The sequence below is a fragment of the Musca domestica genome, unplaced genomic scaffold, assembly GCF_030504385.1.
Source record: "Musca domestica strain aabys unplaced genomic scaffold, Musca_domestica.polishedcontigs.V.1.1 59, whole genome shotgun sequence".
Lineage (NCBI taxonomy): Eukaryota > Metazoa > Arthropoda > Insecta > Diptera > Muscidae > Musca > Musca domestica.
Genome location: NW_026712362.1, coordinates 12433 through 30265, shown reverse-complemented (window position 1 = coordinate 30265; position 17833 = coordinate 12433). Strand labels below are relative to the sequence as shown.

Sequence of the window (17833 nt, the reverse complement as noted above, 5' to 3'; positions counted from 1 at the left end):
GTGGGTAGCAAATATAAAAAATCGGATGAACAATATATATGGGAGCTATAGCTATATCCGAACCGATCTTCGCCAAATTTGACATATTAGCTTCTAGACATAATTCGGTCGTAAGTGCCATATTTCATCCCATTTGGACAAATATTATACGTTTGGTTCACAATAAAAGGTAAATCGGACGAAGTTATATATGGGAGATATATCCAAATCTGAACCGATCTCGATAACATTTAGCAAAGGTATTTCTGAGCTGTATTTGATATATTTCCCTGAATATCGTTGTTACAGAGTGCATATTACGGCTGCGGATGACAAAAATAAGAAATCGGATGAACAATATATATGGGAGCTATAGCTATATCCGAACCGATTTCGATCAAATTTGACATACTAGCTTCTAGACTTAATTCGATCGTAAGTGACAAATTTCATCCCATTTGGGCAAATATTAGACGTTTGGTGCGCAATAAAAGGTAAATCGGACGAAGTTATATATGGGAGATATATCCAAATCTGAACCGATCTCGATAAAATTTAGCAAATGTATTTCTGAGCTGTATTTGATATATTTCCCTGAACATCGTTGTTACGGAGTGCGTATTACGTCTGCGGAGGACAAAAATAACAAATCGGATGAACAATATATATGGGAGCTATAGCTATATCTGAACCGATCTTCGCCAAATTTGACATATTAGCTTCTAGACTTAATTCAGTCGTAAGTGCCAAATTTCATCCCATTTGGGTAAATATTAGACGTTTGGTGCACAATAAAAGGTAAATCGGACGAAGTTAAATATGGGAGATATATCCAAATTCGAACCGATCTCGATAAAATTTAGCAAAGGTATTTCTGAGCTGTATTTGATATATTTCCCCAAATATCATGGTTACAGAGTGCATATTACGGCTGCGGTGGACTAAAATAACAAATCGGATGAACAATATATATGGGAGCTATAGCTATATCTGAACCGATTTCGATGAAATTTGGTATACTTATTTTCAGGCCTAATTTGATTGTATGTTCAAAATTCCATACTATTCGGGCTGATATTACACGTTTGGTGCACAATCGAAGGCAAATCGGACGAAGATATATATGGGAGCTGTATTTAAATTTTTACCGATTATCCTCAATTTCAATAGGGTTCGTCCTTGGGCCAAACAAATGATTTGTGCAAAATTTCATCTGAATCGGGTAATAAATGCGAACTGTACTTTGTTCACAAAAATACATGGACAGACGGATGGACGGAGGGACATGCATAAATGGAATCCGAATGTGATTCTATGCAGATCAGCAAAAGGAACTATGGGTCTATCTCGTTTCCTTTTGCCTGGTACAAACAAATGCCCAAATACATAATATCCTGACCACCTTGTGGTGTAGGGTATAAAAATGGGAAAATATGAGAAGGCAGCACCCAAACTTGACTGGAACAATCAGCCACACGAAGACAATGATATCCCTCCGATGATGATGATGATGGTGACGACGACGATGGTACCCCTAGTAGTTGTGGCAACAACAACAACAACTACAACACCATCGACCAAGACAAAACAATTAAAAAATATTTAAAAATAGAATACAAAAAACTACGACAGCAACAACAAATTGTCCACCATACATGTGTATGAGTGTGTGTGTGTGTGTGTGTGTGTGGAAGACAACAAATTATGGTTGCAGCAGCAGTAGCGGCAAAAAAAAGCTTATCCATAATACCCACCAAGACTACTGCTTTGCCATTTTGGTTTGGTTTCCTTTGATGGGATTCTTTTTTTTTTTTGGTATCTGTCGCCGCTTTCATTTCGTGTGGAAGGGCAAAATCCAAAAAAGAGAACAGACATTGGAAACTATAGTCGACCAGACACACGTGTAATTTGTATGGCCAGAAACGGAGGAACATAGCTGGCCAGATCAGTAGTGGGTGGTGGTGTGGTGTGGTGTTGCATTGCAGACAAACGCTTTGGTTTGGTTTGTTGTTGTGACTGCATTTCAAATGTATGTATGTATGTGTGTATGTATGTTGGTGAATAGAACAACCCAACAACAAATACCAGGTCTAATGAATGGAACAGAAAAAACAACACTGGCAATGGCGAAAGAAACAACAACAACAACAACAATAAACATTGTGGAAATGGCTTTGCAGCCAACAGCAGCAGCAGCCTACTTAAAGGTTTATATTTTTAAATTGTTGTGGAAATCTTAAGGGCCTATTACACCACTCACACACACATACGCACACCTTAGTGAGCATACATGTGTGTATGTGCCTGTGTGAATATTTCTGCTGTTTTGAAATTGTGCAACGTGCGACGGCATAGTTAGCGGAAACACACTGACTGGCCATAGAAATACTGCAGCTAATGCAACCAACAAAATAAATAAGAACAGCAGGTGCGTCTGGCTGGAGGACTAAGTCTATGGGGGAAGTTACTTTTGAGGAATAACTGAAGGCATACTTTCTTGAAGATATAAGTGTTCCTTAAGAATACCCTTTTTGAAAGGGATGTCTTACACACCGCATGTATAGAAGAAAGAGTCCTTATAAACAAGTTTTCTGGAAGGAATGGTCTCCAAAAACAACCTTTCCTGATGTAAAGGAAAATCCTTGGTGAATAAATGACCCCTAATTTCAAATCTTCTCAACAAAGGGGTCATTACAAAAATTCACCTCTTAGACATTGGTGCCTTTAAAACAAACCCTTACTGGGGGTAAGATCCTATATTGCGTATGTAAGCAGAGACGCAATATCTTTAATAGCTTAACTTACGGAGAGATTTTCTGTTGAAGGTCTTTTTGAGAATTAAAAAAAATAACATCATCCTTCCTAAGGAGTTCCCCATTAGGGACATTTTTGAAAGAACGTATTCAAAAAAAAAAAACACAAAAACAATTATTCTGAAAGGATAAATGATTATAAACCGACTTTCTGGAAGAGAGTCCTTAAGAAGAACCCCTCTGAAAAGAAGAGTCTTAAAAACACCACTTCTGATCGAAGAGGGTTCTTAAATAAACCCCTACTGGAAAACCTCTGCGGTAAATTTTTCCTAACCTTCAATCAGAAGTAAAAGCTATTTAAGAGCCAACTTTCTGAAGAGAACGACACTTTTTTCTGGAAGATACGGTCTTTGAATAACAACCTTTTTAGAAGAATACTTGGGAGAAAACTTTTTGGAAGAAAAATCGTGTTTCGACGAAGCTATTATTAATGGAAAAATAGATCTTCAGAGTAGCCTTTAGAAAAGAAAAAGTTTCTATATAACCCTCTTTGAGGAGTTGGTCGTCAAAAGCGTCTTGTATTGGGGGGAAAGACCGCTTCAGGAATAAAAGGTCCTTTAAAACACCATTTCACAAGAGTTAACTTCTGGATAAAAGGTTCCCTTAAAAATGCTCTTTTCCTTTAGGATAGGATCCTCAAGTAGGGAAATATCCTACTTTGGAATAAAGGGACTTTTTTTAATGGAAGAAAGAGTCGAGAAAGACATTCTCTCTGGATAAAAGGGTCCTTAAAATCTTCTTTTTTCTTGGAAAAAAAGCGTCGGCCAGGACAACACCTAGTTGATGAAGAAGGACTCTTTAAACTATAATCCTGGATTTTCAAAGAATATTTTCTGAACCATTATCAGAAAAATAATCTTGGTGTTTCCAACCGACTCTCAGAGCCATAATCGAATACTTTTTTAATAGTTTTTTCTGAGAGTCTCCCAGGCTTCCATTGTGAAAATGGTCTATTCAGAGACAGGTTTTTCGGAAGAAATAATCCTCCAAAGAAAAAAATCATCCTTTATTAGAGAAAAAGGTTCAGGTGCCCTTAGCACGTTCCCTAACGAGAGGTTCCTTAAACGTGCCCTATGAAAAATAAAATGACCCTAATACTAACTTTTGAAGCCTTTGTATTTTCAGATTTCCATTCTAAAAGATGACTTCCCCAAACCACACTTTAGCACACACATTAAACCAAACCACACTTTAGCACACTTCATGGAGAAGCAGGGTTTTGAAGAATCCATCTCCAAAAGCAAGATTTAAAATTGCTGTTAAAGCACCCAATCTAAAAAAAATGCCCTTTAAGGTACCCTGTGTGGGAGAAGAGTTCCTTAATAAAGTTCTTCCTCGGTGTGCAAGTCCTTTGAAGTCTTTTTATGAGTCAAAAAGTTGTTTAAGTTACCCTTCCTGGATACAAATTTCTTTGAATTACTAGAAAACATTTATGGCACCATTTAAAGAAACTTAAAAAAAACTTTAAAAGTTCCTTTTTAAATGAGACTATCTGCTTAAGAGTAACTTTTTGGATGATATTTTTTATAATGAGGTCCCTTCTCCAAAAAAGTATCAAATTTGCTGTCTTTCTAGGGGAGGGCGTTTAGAGGTGTAATTTTGTAGAAGTAGGAGCCCTTGAAGGCTCCTTTTAGGAAAAAAATCCTCCCCAAAGACAAATTTTCTCGATATAAATAAGGTTTCTTTGAAGTATCATTTCTGAAATAAAGTCCATAAAAACATTATTTGGAGGAGAAAATTTCATTAAAGCGACCTTTTAATTTGATTAAAGGATCCTTAATAGAAAACATTCTAATTTTCCTGCAGAAAAACGTAGTTAAGGTTCATTTTTTATATACTTTTGTTAAGTGCCGAACTTCTTATGTTCTTTACCATGTGAAAATTAGATGTGTGGTCAAAATAGCTATTCTCAAAATCCTTAAAATTTGGAAGTTTCGTTATATGGTGGCTTTATCGACAATAAGTATTTCTTGCGAGGACTGAACACCGAGAACCGAAATTTCATTTTAGAAATGTCAAATTATGAGTTGGTCGAAAAATACTGAAAATCAGGAGGTACCGTAATATTAGGACTATACCAAAATGTGGACCCAGCAAAATGTGGACCCACATCGAATATATTTTGCAAGGAGTTACAATAGCCACGGAGAACACAAATATTTTACGAGGTAGCTAATTTGTTTGGAATTTTGAGGTTAAGGCCTTCCAAATACAGAAAATTAGGCGGCACCGCTATATGGAGACTATACCAAAACTTGGACCCACTTAGAATATTTATGGTGGGAATAAACACCTTTGAAATATCGAAAATCAATTACATGAGGCCTATATCTTAATGTAGACCAATATTGCCATTTTGTTAGCTGCAAACAACTATGTCCAATTTTATTCATTTATCATTAAAACCGTAACCTCTAACTAGTTTTCAACAGATATTGTTGAATTGGCTTAGATTTGTATGCTGATTGCAAATAAATAAAGCTTTTTGGTCTCCGAATGACAAATAACAACATATCCTTCCAATATAAAAATCGTTCTTCAAAAATTTTTTCCTTTGGAAAAGATTCGCTGATGTGTAATTTCCATTTTATATTTATTTTGTGACATTGCTGAATGTGAACACTCATTGCTTGAGGCGTTTAAAACAATAAATAATTTACAAGTTAATTGCTTTACAATTACTGTCTTAGATAGACTACCCACCCACCTTCCTACCTACCGACCTACCTACCAAGTTCTCAATGGCAGCAATAATCGAATTTCTTACTCATCAAAGGTTACGGTTATTCATGAGCCCACCACATGAGGAAAGGAGGGAGAGGGCGAGGGGAGAAGAAACGCTCCCCCTGCATGAGACACGCCTTTGAAATCGAAGAATGGAATTGTTTATCGCATTGACTGCATGACTACACGGCGACGACGACGACGACGATATGTGGAGAAACAAAGTTTTGCAGTTTTATTTTTTTTGTTGTTTTGCTTTAAAAGAATCCATCCATTCATACAAAAAATATAAGTAGAGGCATTAGCTAGCTGTGGCAAACAGCCACAGCGAGCAGGCAGCAACGTACAATGTTTCAATGCAACTGAGAAATGTTGTTGCTTGATGTTGTTGTTGTTGTTGTTACTCTTGGTCGAAATAGTGTTGGTTATTACTTTTTGAATGTCGTTGCTTTTTGTCGTCTATGTCACGGCATGGAATGATGTTACCGGAACTTAATACACCTTTTCGAATGATAAGTGTAGATTGGGTGCCGGTGTTGTGGGTTATGCAGGGAGCCACTCAACACTCCACACTGCTGGTTGATAATACTTTTTTCAATTTGAGTGCTTGTTATTATTTTTGTTGCTTTTTCTTTTTGGAAGAAAGCAAAAAACGGACGGATGTTTGAAATACCATAAAAGGCATATCGTTATTATGAATGGAAATGATTTTCGTTTGGTTGTATAATATGCGTAATCATATGATCAGTTATTGTCGGGCAATTGAAATTTGAGGGGGGTGTTTTGTATCTATAAAAAGGTCTATTGTGGGCAGGTTGTTGTTAGAGACAATTTGGGAAGTTCGTTTTTAACAATGAAATGGCTTAGGTAGTAAAGTATGTAAAACGAAGGGCCCCTGCAATATGATGATACTCTAGGTAATCAATTTTTAACATTCCTCGTCAAATTTAGTAAAAAAAAAGAAAACGAAGAAAAACTTAAAACTCCGCTCAGAAAATGTCCTTTATCCAACAAAAGGCCATCACCAAGTCTATATATCTCTACATATATAGCCATTCTATTAAGTGTCCCAGAAAATTCTCTTGGTTATACATCAATCGTTGTTCTAGAAATGGACTACTAGCCATTGCTGGAGTCCAATGTCGACATCAGAAGTCCTGAAGGATCTGTGGTTGATCTTCCATCAATGAACTGTCTAGTCAGTAATCGGACTAACAGAATCCTGGTCTCTTCATGGAGATTGTAATTCGGCAAATCTAATCCTTCTTCGTAAAAATTCTTTAACAACTAAAAGTCTCAATTTTGGGTCAACAACTGTGGAAAACCATAATTCGACTCCAAAAGATATGACAGGTTAAACCAAACTGATCTTGTTACAGATTTGAGAACGATCCGTCGTCTACTGCATGCTAAAAAATTAACGCATATTAAAAAATCCGCCACAAAGTCGATGACAACAGGGGCAGCAGAGGTGCGAATTGATGGATTGTTAATTGCGGATACCAACTACCCAAAGTCCTTGGAGTCACATCCGATAGCCAGTACAAATCGTTCGCCCATAAAATCAAAAATGGGCATATTTTTCTCAAGGCTCTTGTCGGCAGCCCTTGGAGAGATGAAAACGATATAGACCGATCTGTTCTAAGCTATAAGGCACTGGTGTGATCTGCCAAAATAGTTGTTACACAAGGGAAAATAATGACCTGACAAGTCAGAATATTGTTCTGGCAACCGCCGAAAAAATGCTTTTAAATGACCCCAATATGGGGTGTCGAAGCCATCCAAATCCAAAGCTTGGCCAACATTCTCCTGGCGCTTTAGGAATGACATTTATAATCTAGAAATAGAGCAAAAATAGAGATCCAAAGAGAGTCCCTCGACTGGTATCCCTTCAAAGCAAGACTGATTTGTGTCCATACTGGTGTGATTAGGAAAGCAACTCGAGAATGTAGAATGAATACCTTCCCGGAGATCGGTTGGAGCATAAGAACGAAAACTGTCTCGACAAACTGGAGCATTTTAAGATCAACTGAAAGCAATATAGCACAGCTGCATTAATTCGTATTTGGCTTCTGTTAATAGACACCCTGCACCTCTTTAACTGTGCCGCAAAAACTACTCAACGAACGCCAGACGTTTTTTACAATTTAAAGCAGAAGCAAATTATTTGCAAAGATCACCTCAGTACAAGCTGCTACAGCAACAACTGAATAGTTCTGAATTGGGATGTTGTAGCCGCATTTTTATACCCTCAACCATAATATGGAGGGTATATTAAGTTTGTCATTCCGTTTGTAACACCTCGAAATATACATTTCTTGATCAGCATAAAATTCTATGTCGATTTAGTGATGTCCGTCCATCTGTCCTTCTGTGGAAATCACAGTAGCTTCCGAACGAAATGAAGTAGGTTTATAAAATTTTACTCAAAAGTATATTATGTCTGCAGGAGTTATGGTCTTGAAAATGAGTCACGTAAGACCACGTTTTGGTATAGTCCCCATATAATGGTACCTCCCAATGTTCGGTATTTTGATGGTTTTTTTTTTTCACCGGAATTCTTTCAAATTTGGTATTTGAAGTTCGTAATGGATACTACAGCCCAAAGACAGAAAATTGTCTGTGCGGGTGCACGTCTTCGTATAGCCCCCATATAAAGGTACTTCCCGATATTCGGTACTTTGATGATTTTAGCTTCATTATTCACAGAATTTTTTTTTCAAGTTTCGCAATTGAGTATTGTAATGACTTATGACAAAAGTTGCCCATGCCTATATCGGCTACATTCGGAATTTTTAAAATTTTAACCGAATTTTTATTTATTTGAAAATTGTCAAATTCGTTCAAATGGTGGAGGGTATTCAAAGCTGGCCCGGCCGAACTTACAGCTTCTTTACTTGTTTGGATTGGTGGTCCTGAGCGCAAACATGTCCAGCATGTTGACCAGCAACAAGCAATTGAGCTTTGAAATTCGGCTCATTTCTCTTGGCTTAAGAGATCACTTTGTAGCTTTTTAAACTTGCACAGGAGCTACGATAAAATTCTGATGCATAAGACTGAATCCCACACGTCAGTAGATTCACATGCTTTTATTGACGAACTTGATTGGGTGCTAATGTCAGAATCATTTATCCATCACATAGAGGAAAAAGTATCCCAGACATCTCAGATAGGAGTTAGGACCAAATATATAAGATAGATCTATGTCAAAGAGCCTAATTACATAAGTTTTAATATGATTAATGCAGTATAAATACCGTTCTTGAAGTCCACAGAACTACACAACGGTGGGTTCTAATTTGTATTGGGCATTAAATGATAATTAGGAAATTTAATTTCTTCAATTTCCCATACCCTACTCACTCCTGTAGATTTATGATGGTAACTGGAGTAGAAGAACAAATAGGGATACAATTTGTGATTGAATTAAAAGTTACCTTTTATCACACTCTTAGAACATCCTTGTCTTAAAAATTCATCCAATTTCAATATTTCAATTTGTTGCATTTTTTTTTTGAAGGTAAGCCTAGAATACTACATTTCTGAAATTTAGGGACATATTACGCTGTTTGTTTTTGTTGTTTAAATTTCATTTCGGACACTCAGGTTGAAAGAAATTTCTTATTGGTAGTTTATACTTTGTAGAATCTATGATAAGTTTCGACTATGAGTTCTTCCATGGCAAAACAATTAACTATACCATGGAGTTCTTCTAAAAAGGAATATAAATAAAAGTATTATTATACATGACCATATTGATATTGTCTTCTAGTAAAAAAATTACCTTTATATCTTAAAATCTATTAAAACCCAAGGTCCTAAGTTTGGGAAATTATTTTAGCTATAAATATCCAATACATAGGGTAAACATGACAAAGCAAATTTGTCATTTTAGATGTTGAAATTGATTTCAGCAAAAAATTGTGCCATTTTTCTGAAGGGTGGATTTTAAAGTTGTTTTACAATTTTCCACATGTTGTATTTAATTTAATGTTACGCCCAGCATATTTTGACCCTTTCATAATTGGCATAAGCATGCAAATATTCCACTCCACTTAGCCATTTTATTAACACGAAACACACAAAAGTTTGCAAGGATACTTTGGTAAACTTTTTGCCCGAAAGGGAAAAAATGGCCTGACTTTGTCTGATCAACTTTGCTCTTGTTTGCCAAAGAAATGCTTGACATTAATTCTCCACCACAGCTCTTTTACTCTCACACTCATGTATTTATTAAAGTTTTCCATTATTAAAAATTTAATCTTAAAAGCCAACCAATACGATTTACTTTTCACAAATTAAAGTTGAAAAACTAGCCATCATACATTTCCACATTTCCATTCCAGCCAGCAAGCAAACACAATGACAGCTGTTCAGCAGAAAGAACAAACCACAATGCAAGAGAAGAGAGCAACCAAGAGATTGAGATTTGACAAGAAAAAAAAAATCCAATAAGAATTTGAAGAAAGAAATATAACGCGAAAAGCCCATTGTTCGTTGTTGGTGTTGTTGCAACCCATGCCTCACATTTCTTGAAATCTTTAATTTGTTTTTAAATAAATATATTCATAGAAAAATCATAAACAAATGCAATTTCCTGCAACAAAATTGTTCATTGCGGCGTCTTTGTACGGCTGTTTTTTATACTGTTGTTCGTTCTTTCGTATTTTGTGCATTTTCTTTTTACCTTTCAGCTGTTGGTTGGTTGGTTGATTCTTTCACCTGCCTGCTGCCTGCCGTTGACAATCGTATCGTATGACTGCAAAAACACACGCACTCACGTTTTGGATTGATTTTTTTTCTTCCGACTCTTGTCAATTATTTCCACAATATCTTGTTGGTACTTTTTCAGTTGTAATTTAATAGTTAATCATATTTCACTATTCTTTTTTTTTCTATCTTGGAAAAAAATTTTCCTTGCTCACACACGCACACCAGTGAACAAACACTCACACTTTATACAGCAGCAGCACTCCACACAGCCCGAACGAAACGGCACACACAAGAGGAAAGGCGTACTTTGACAAATGGCCAACAATTTTCTTTCTCTTCAACAATACTATTTTCTGCTTAATTTTTTATGAATTTTACAACAATATTATGACGTACGCCTCTCTAGCTTTCTTTTGAAGTTACACACAATATCACTTGACACTTTTTAGCATTATTATTTAATTTTTATTAAGCAGAATTATCATTCACCGATGTTTTCTGTACGAAATGTACAAATTTAAAAGCGTTCCATGACGAATGAGACATTGAAGAATGACTGATGAAAATGAATAACAAAATGAAAGGCGATTTTGAAATAACGAAGTTGACGCGTTTCTCTAGTTAACGGCGTTCATTTTGATATGGAGAACGATTGATAGCGAATTAGTGTTGTCGATAATGGAAATCTAAAAGATAATCGATTATTCATTGAAATATTAAACATATTAAAGGAAAAACATTAGTTGTGTTCCAGAACCTGCAAATTAGTACTAATTAGCACTAATTCTGCTACAACGCGTTCCCGTACTCCAAAAATTAGCAAAACTTGCAGCTCTCTCGAGAAAAAAATGGCGCTGAGTGGTGCACATTTCTGCTTGTTTTAGCTACATGAATTTGGCCGAGCAGAAATGCGCATATTGTAAATTTGACATATAATTGGCAGGGCTAACAAGGTTGAAAAATGTATTGATACATTTCAATAAAGAAAATGATCTTTTCAGTAAGGTTTCACCAGTCCGATTTAGGCTGTTTACTTTTGGAATTTTGAATTTTGACATTTTATCGCATTTCTGCTAATTTTCCGTTCCCTTACTTTTTGAGCAAACCTAAATGAGAATGACATTTCGAACTGTTCTCTCTTCTGCTAGTTTTACTACTAAAAAAGTACTGGAACACAACTATTATAGATTTTTATAAAAATCAATAAAACTGAAGTAAAATAATATAAAAAATGAATAGTAATCATATACCACGCGACTTAAAGATTAGAGATTTATAAATACAACCAGTCGACATTGTCAGTCTTTTGGGAAAGTGAGTTCCATTTGACTTCGGAAGTGAAATTAGAAACTGCCATTCAGTTGACTTTGAAAGTGATATTTTTTCCAGAATCGCAAACAACTTGGGACACATGGTCTGTTCCAGAACCTGCAAGAAGTTCTTTGTCCCAAACTGCAAGAATGTAAAACTTTTTTACTACGATAACAAATTTTCCTCTATGATATAGAAAAAATGTCATACTAGTACATTCAGGTTTGGAACAGAACAACAATGAATTTTCTTCTAATTATTATTCCTTTTGAATAGTATTGAAAATGGAGCGAAGAAAAATAATAATAATACCGAATATTGTGTGGCACAATTATATGGGGGTTCCATGAAAATACGGATCTGTATGTACAATATTTGCCAGAGAAAATACTAAAATTTTACATAATTTCGTATAAAAGGGGACTAAAATCGGCAAAATTGGATACACAAAGATGGGGAATCTATTACGAACTTTAAATATCAAATGTGACAATATTCCTCTGAAAAGTACGACACAAATCATCAAAATGACGAATATTTGGATGTACAGTTATATGGGGTCTATACTAAAACTTGGACCTATATATACTGATCTTTGCAAACATGTTTCCTTGATTATAGGAACACAAACTGCCAATTTTCAGTGGAATCGGTTTAAAATTGTAACTGAAATACCTAAAATACCTTAAATCTGCCGGAAACACCAAAACGTAGACTTAATGTAATGTAATATCTAAGATGCGTATTTTGAAATGTTCAAAGTGGAATTACGAACATTTATATAATTTTTCATTGCCCTGGGTTACCTTAATAATATTACTGACAGTTAAAACAGCGTATAGTAGTGGCACATTTTATAATAAAATATAATACATTTAAGGTTAATATGGCCTTGGGATAAAGATATGTTTTATTAAAATTTATTGAATTCTCTATTCCATTAAAATTGTGTCAAGCGACTTGTTTTGATAAAATATGAACAATGTAAACATAGTCCTTATCGATTTACCACCGTTGAACGATAACATGTCTGTTAAGTTTTGTTATCGACAAAGATAACGGCGTCAATAGTTTACACCTTGCCTTTGTTCAACTTGTGGTAGAAATACAACTCTGTGTGTTGTGTATCAATCACAATAAGTCAGCGTCAGTTAGAATTTTTGGTGGGATATTGTAAAAAATATAATTTACTGTTTTGCAATGAAATAACTGCTATGAAAATAATAAATACGTGTAATTAAGTTTAATAGACATGTGAAAAGTCAAAAGTTGATCTGTGAAGTAAATTAAATAACGCGAATCATGCAGAAAAATATGTGGAGAGAAATGGCTGTTGGCTTGATGGATTTTTCTGCCACTGAGCTATTGTGAATGATGACTTTTCAAGAAGCGTTATTTTTTCTGCTTTTGAAATGGTCAATAATGCCATGGACAAGTAATACAATGAAGAATTCTGATAATATTCGAAGAGAAATGAGTATATGAAGAAATCTAGTAAGTTATAAGTAGAAAAACAATAAGATATTCTATAGATAAAATAATAGATTTTTTTGTAGATAGAAGATGAGCAGTAAGGTGCGACGACAAACCGTAATTGTGAGCATTCAAAAAAGGTAATTAAGCAGTTAAATAAGGATTTTTTACAAATATTTTTCAAGGATTTGTACAAATGAAAGATTTGTTACAGAATATTTTTCCATAACTAGAATCGTGACAAGTCCTTGATTTTTCAAATGCAATCAACATACTAATTAGAACTCACGTTCTTATAAGTTGAACTAAGATTCTTTATGGGAGAACTAAGATCCCAATGGGAAACGGGGGAAAATTACTGCACAGAAAGAAAGGCTAATCCGATTTTCCTCCAACTTGGAAAATCCTAATATTTGCATCAGTGCTAGGTTAGGAATGGACAATATCGGTCCATTCCATCAAGTGTCTCCCCCACAAAGGGTCAAAATTTTGAATAAATTTAACTTTCCGATTGTCTTAACTAATTTATATTGTCTTCAAATTACCCACGTCACAATATTTTTATTAACCCAAGGTGTGGTGTGAAGTTGGGTTTTAATGATCTACTGTTTCTGGTACTTCCTTCACAAAGGGTCAAAATTTTGAATACCATGAAGCTCATAAAATGCGAAATTAACAACCGATTCCATTTAGACTTGGTATCATCTCAATATTTCCATCAAGACGAGGCCTGTTATAAAAATGCTAGAGATCGGACCATTTCTTCTGGTACCATCCACACATAGGCTTCCAGATTTTGAAAAACAAAACACTCAAATAAAAAGAAAAAAGCATCCAACTCTCTTCAACTTTCACACATCCAAATGTTTTTGCTAACGTAAGAGCTGTGAAGATGATATATATCTGCGAACCCCTTCTGGTACCTCACCCGCAAATGGTTGCAATTTCCAATACTTATATCTGCCATAATTTGTGAAATAAGTCAGCGATTCTTTACAACTTTAGCTATATCTAAATATTTCTCTCAACCAGAAACCTTGAGATGAATATGAAATTTATGATTCCGCATTGGATACAAATGTTCGATTTTTTGTAATTTTGCCCATACCAATATTGTAATCTGTATTAGATGAAATATGAAAATGTAATACTTGGGTCGACTATATCGGTTACCTCACGCATATTTGAATAGTTCTAAAAAATTATCACTTTATATGAGATATATAAAGTGAAGGAAGATGTCGATATAGTCCAAACCTGGCACATCGCAATAAATATATCACATTTATTTAGGTCCGACACGAAATGGACAATATTGGCCCATTCCTTCCGAACCTACTCCATAGAGGGTCAACAATTTGAATTATCATAACACAAGGGTATACATTCGTGGGCAAAACCGACTGATACATTTTAATTTGTTATTTATTTTTTTCCTGAAAATTGTATTTTTTTTTCAAATTTTCCAAAAATATGTAGTTATTTGTTTAGTAATAATTAAATTCTTTGATTTTTTTCACAAAAAAACCCTAATAGTCCCAAGACTTAAAACACAAACATTGCCTGCGTTAAATACAAAAGACTTAAGACACGAACATGTATCCAGCAATGAACTCTCATTAGGAGTTTGCTCTGAGAGAGGGAGAGATGTGAAAGAGAAGAAAGGTAAACACAATTCACTCACACACAGAGGGCGAAGCCGATGTGAAATTCTCGGCGGCGGCGGCTAAGCATAAAAAAGTCGGCGGCGGCTAAAAGTCGACTGCAGCCGAAAGAAAATCGGCGGCGGCGGCTAAAGCAATATACGGCCGGCGGCGGCTAAAAGTCGGCTACAGACGACGACTTTAACGTGAACAAATAATTTCGGTTGTTTTAATAACTGTCAATTCATTTAATTTAAAATAAAAATGAAAATATAAGTTTATATGCACATTTGTTGCTCATTAAAAATTAATAAAAATACTTTAATTTGATAAAAATGGTTCGACGACTGCCTTGTTATCGTGAACAAACAATTGTTTCTTTACTGTTGCCGGATGCAGGCTGCTTCTCTTTGCATTTACACAATTCCCGGCATATGAAAATGCTTGCTCTGAAGATGCTGATGTGGCTGGAATTCCAAAGCACATATTTGCTACAGTAGCAACATTTGGAAAGATCTATAAAAAGTAAATGGTCAAAACGTAACCTGCTTAAAACAAGTTTAAGATGTGAATCTTTAACGTACTTGTTTGTTCTGTCGCCACCAATCTAGAGGCTCAACCGCCTCGACTTTCATTTCCAAATATTTTCTTATTTCTAACTCTACGTTATTTTGTACATTAGAAGGCGATGGTCCCATAAATTCCAACATTCTTTGACGACTAGCTGATATTTTCTGCAAGTAAAATATACGTCAGTTAAGTTTACCTTTACATTTATTAAAACATAATACCTGTTTTTTTGCATTTGGTTCAGTGCTCGTTGATGGCTCATTTAATAATGTGTCATCGATTTCCTTTAATTTTTCAATTTCTTCCATAATCAAGTTCTCCTTGGAAATTGGAGACAGAACATCATGCACAAGTTCCAAGGAGTTTGGCGATTGTTTGGGTATCTGTAGTATATATTTATCTAAAACAGGCCAGTTTTTTTGGCATGGGTCCATAAGCGCAGCTACAACATACATTCTATATACTTTGAATCGCTTCGTGAAGTTTTGCACAGCGAAATTGCATAAATTGATTGTTAGTTCAAAAGACGCTTTTTCTTCTTCTTTCTTCAATGAGGACATAATGGATTCCTGAAAATAAATACACGAAGATATCGTCGGATAATCTTGGCCTTGAAGGTGTTTTGTGGCGTCCTCAAAAAATTTTAAAAACGTGCCAAATTCCGTTATAATTTGCTTTTCCATTGTCCCAATCACTAACAGTTCCTTTTTAGCTTTAACTAATGCTACATTTATAGTGGATATATTATTCGTATAGCTTTGAATCATTGCAAGCAGAGAGTTCCAACGTGTTGCAACGGAATTTTCAAAGAGGTGTGGTGCTTGACGTTTAAAGTTGCTTCATATTGTTCAGTAAAATAGTCATCTCCATGTGGAAATTGTTCGCAACTATCCAAACTCTCCAAAATTATTTCAACCTCTGTAAATATTTTTTCTAAATCGTTTTGTTCCTCCATATTTTGAATATTTGATATTTCTTCATAGCTATACATTAAGCTGCCATAATTTTTTTTTAATTTTGATATTATGTTATTAATATTTTCAAATGACTTGTTGTTTAGTATATCTTCCATCAAAAATCTGTGTAAAACATGAGCCTTACAACCATATCTTGGTATATTTTTAATTTTTAAAGCTGAAACGATGTTGCTTCCACCATCAGTAACAGCACATATGTTTTTTTCCAACAGATTAAATTCACATAAAGCTTCTTCAATTTTTTCTACAACTGCTAGTCCAGTGTGAGGTCGTGGAAAGATCTCTGTCTTGAGCGTTACAATTTGCATTTGAAAATTTTGGCAGAAATGCACTTTTATGTTTATGTAAGACAAGTGCTTATGTTTATCTGACCACATATCCAATACAAGTGTAACATTTTTGGGCGACTCTTTAAGGCTTGTTTTTACGTGGTCCAAATATATGTTATAAACATCGTTTAAAGCCGTCGTAGCTATTGTCCTATCTGTGGGGAATATAGCCTTTGGGTTTAAGAAAGATACCAATTTCTTAAATCCTGGCCTTTCAACAATTTTAAACGGTTGCAAATCCCAACAGCACATTTCGGCGACCCGGCGAGCATTTTGTTGTTTGTTGTTACAACTTGTTGAGGATTTCAATGCATTTTGTGTCATTGTTGAACTTTTCAGGTTATTTAAAGATTTCACGTCCAAGTTATGTACAGCTCGTAGATGGTTCATATAATTTGTGGTTGATGTTGATTTTCCAAAACTAAAATCATAAACATTTACACACATGCGAATGGAAAAAATTAGAAATTCTTACCTTTTTAAATTGGTCTTTTCATCCAAACACAATTTGCAAAATTTATATTTTTGAAGAATATGCCTCTTTTTAAAATAGAGATCACCAAAATATTTCCAACACATTGATATACCACCTTCATTTACAACAACCTTTGCCAAATTTTTAAATTCATTTTTCTTTTTAAAAAGATCTTCATATTGAGATACATCTGCATATGGAGAAATATTGATTTCAGTATCAACAGATTCGTCAGAATCGGATTCTGATTTAGTCAAAACTGTTTGACCCTTTCAGTTAGCGGAAAAATAATTTTTAATATTCCTTTGGCACATTTTGCATTCTTTTCTTTGAACAAGCAAAAACACAACGAATCTTTGGCAAAAAATATGGTTGCCACTCCATAAAAAATTCGTAAGTTACAAAAGGTTGCCAAAGGTTTTGTGATAAAAAAACAAATCTACAAAGTCATAATACCCTTACCACTATGTGGTGTAGGGTATAATTAATATAAATAGCCTACACGTTTTAGCCTCTCGAAGACGAGCGCACAATGTAAATTATCGTCCAATAATGAGCATTATAATATGTTAATTTATCGATAAGATTAAAAGACATATTTATACAAATTTGCTGTATAAATTTATATTTTTCAACGGCTTAGCCGACTCAGTCGGCTAAAAATTTGAGCCGATGAGAGCCGCATACATCAGCGGCGGCTCAGATCACTTAAAAAAAGTCGGCGGCGGCTGCACGCCGACTGCGAGCCGATCGGCTTCGTGCTCTGCTCACACATCTTCCCAAGTAGTTGTGTGAATTTTTTGCAAGTTCATTAATGAGTGTGTGT

At 35.0% G+C, this 17833-nt stretch overlaps 2 protein-coding genes across 4 annotated transcripts in view; both read right to left on the bottom strand.

Annotated features, from left to right (window-relative positions):
* Positions 1 to 10780, bottom strand: part of LOC101887822 (serine/threonine-protein kinase Pak-like) — a 47512-nt gene extending 36732 nt beyond the window's left edge. Inside the window, exon 1 of one of the 2 annotated variants that reach the window (XM_059129013.1) lies at positions 10204 to 10780. The gene's annotated coding sequence lies outside the window, so the exon portion shown is untranslated. The remainder of the gene's footprint in view (positions 1 to 10203) is intronic. The other variant, XM_059129014.1, reaches the window with a different exon arrangement.
* A 4167-nt stretch (positions 10781 to 14947) lies between these two features.
* On the bottom strand, positions 14948 to 17274 carry LOC131805630 (uncharacterized). 2 transcript variants are annotated; one of them, XM_059129028.1, is made up of 3 exons: positions 15448 to 16240; positions 15241 to 15390; positions 14948 to 15172 (listed from the first exon to the last, which is right to left on the bottom strand). In XM_059129028.1, the coding sequence occupies exons 1-3, from the start codon at positions 15991 to 15993 to the stop codon at positions 14978 to 14980; spliced, it is 891 nt and encodes a 296-aa protein (XP_058985011.1). In that variant the 5' UTR covers positions 15994 to 16240; the 3' UTR covers positions 14948 to 14977. The 2 variants fall into 2 exon arrangements, 1 of the variants encoding a protein (XP_058985011.1); XR_009343725.1 differs by lacking the exon at positions 14948 to 15172 and adding an exon at positions 17008 to 17274 and having other exon boundaries at positions 15323 to 15390; positions 15448 to 16953.
* Between the last annotated feature and the right edge of the window lie 559 nt (positions 17275 to 17833).

Coding starts and splice junctions, on each gene's coding strand:
- LOC131805630 (XM_059129028.1), bottom strand. CDS start 15,993: ATGATTCAAAGCTATACGAATAATATATCCACTATAAATGTAGCATTA. Junction 15,391..15,447: donor AACCAAATGCAAAAAAACAG/GTATTATGTTTT, acceptor TTTTACTTGCAG/AAAATATCAGCTAGTCGTCA. Junction 15,173..15,240: donor GGTGGCGACAGAACAAACAA/GTACGTTAAAGA, acceptor TACTTTTTATAG/ATCTTTCCAAATGTTGCTAC.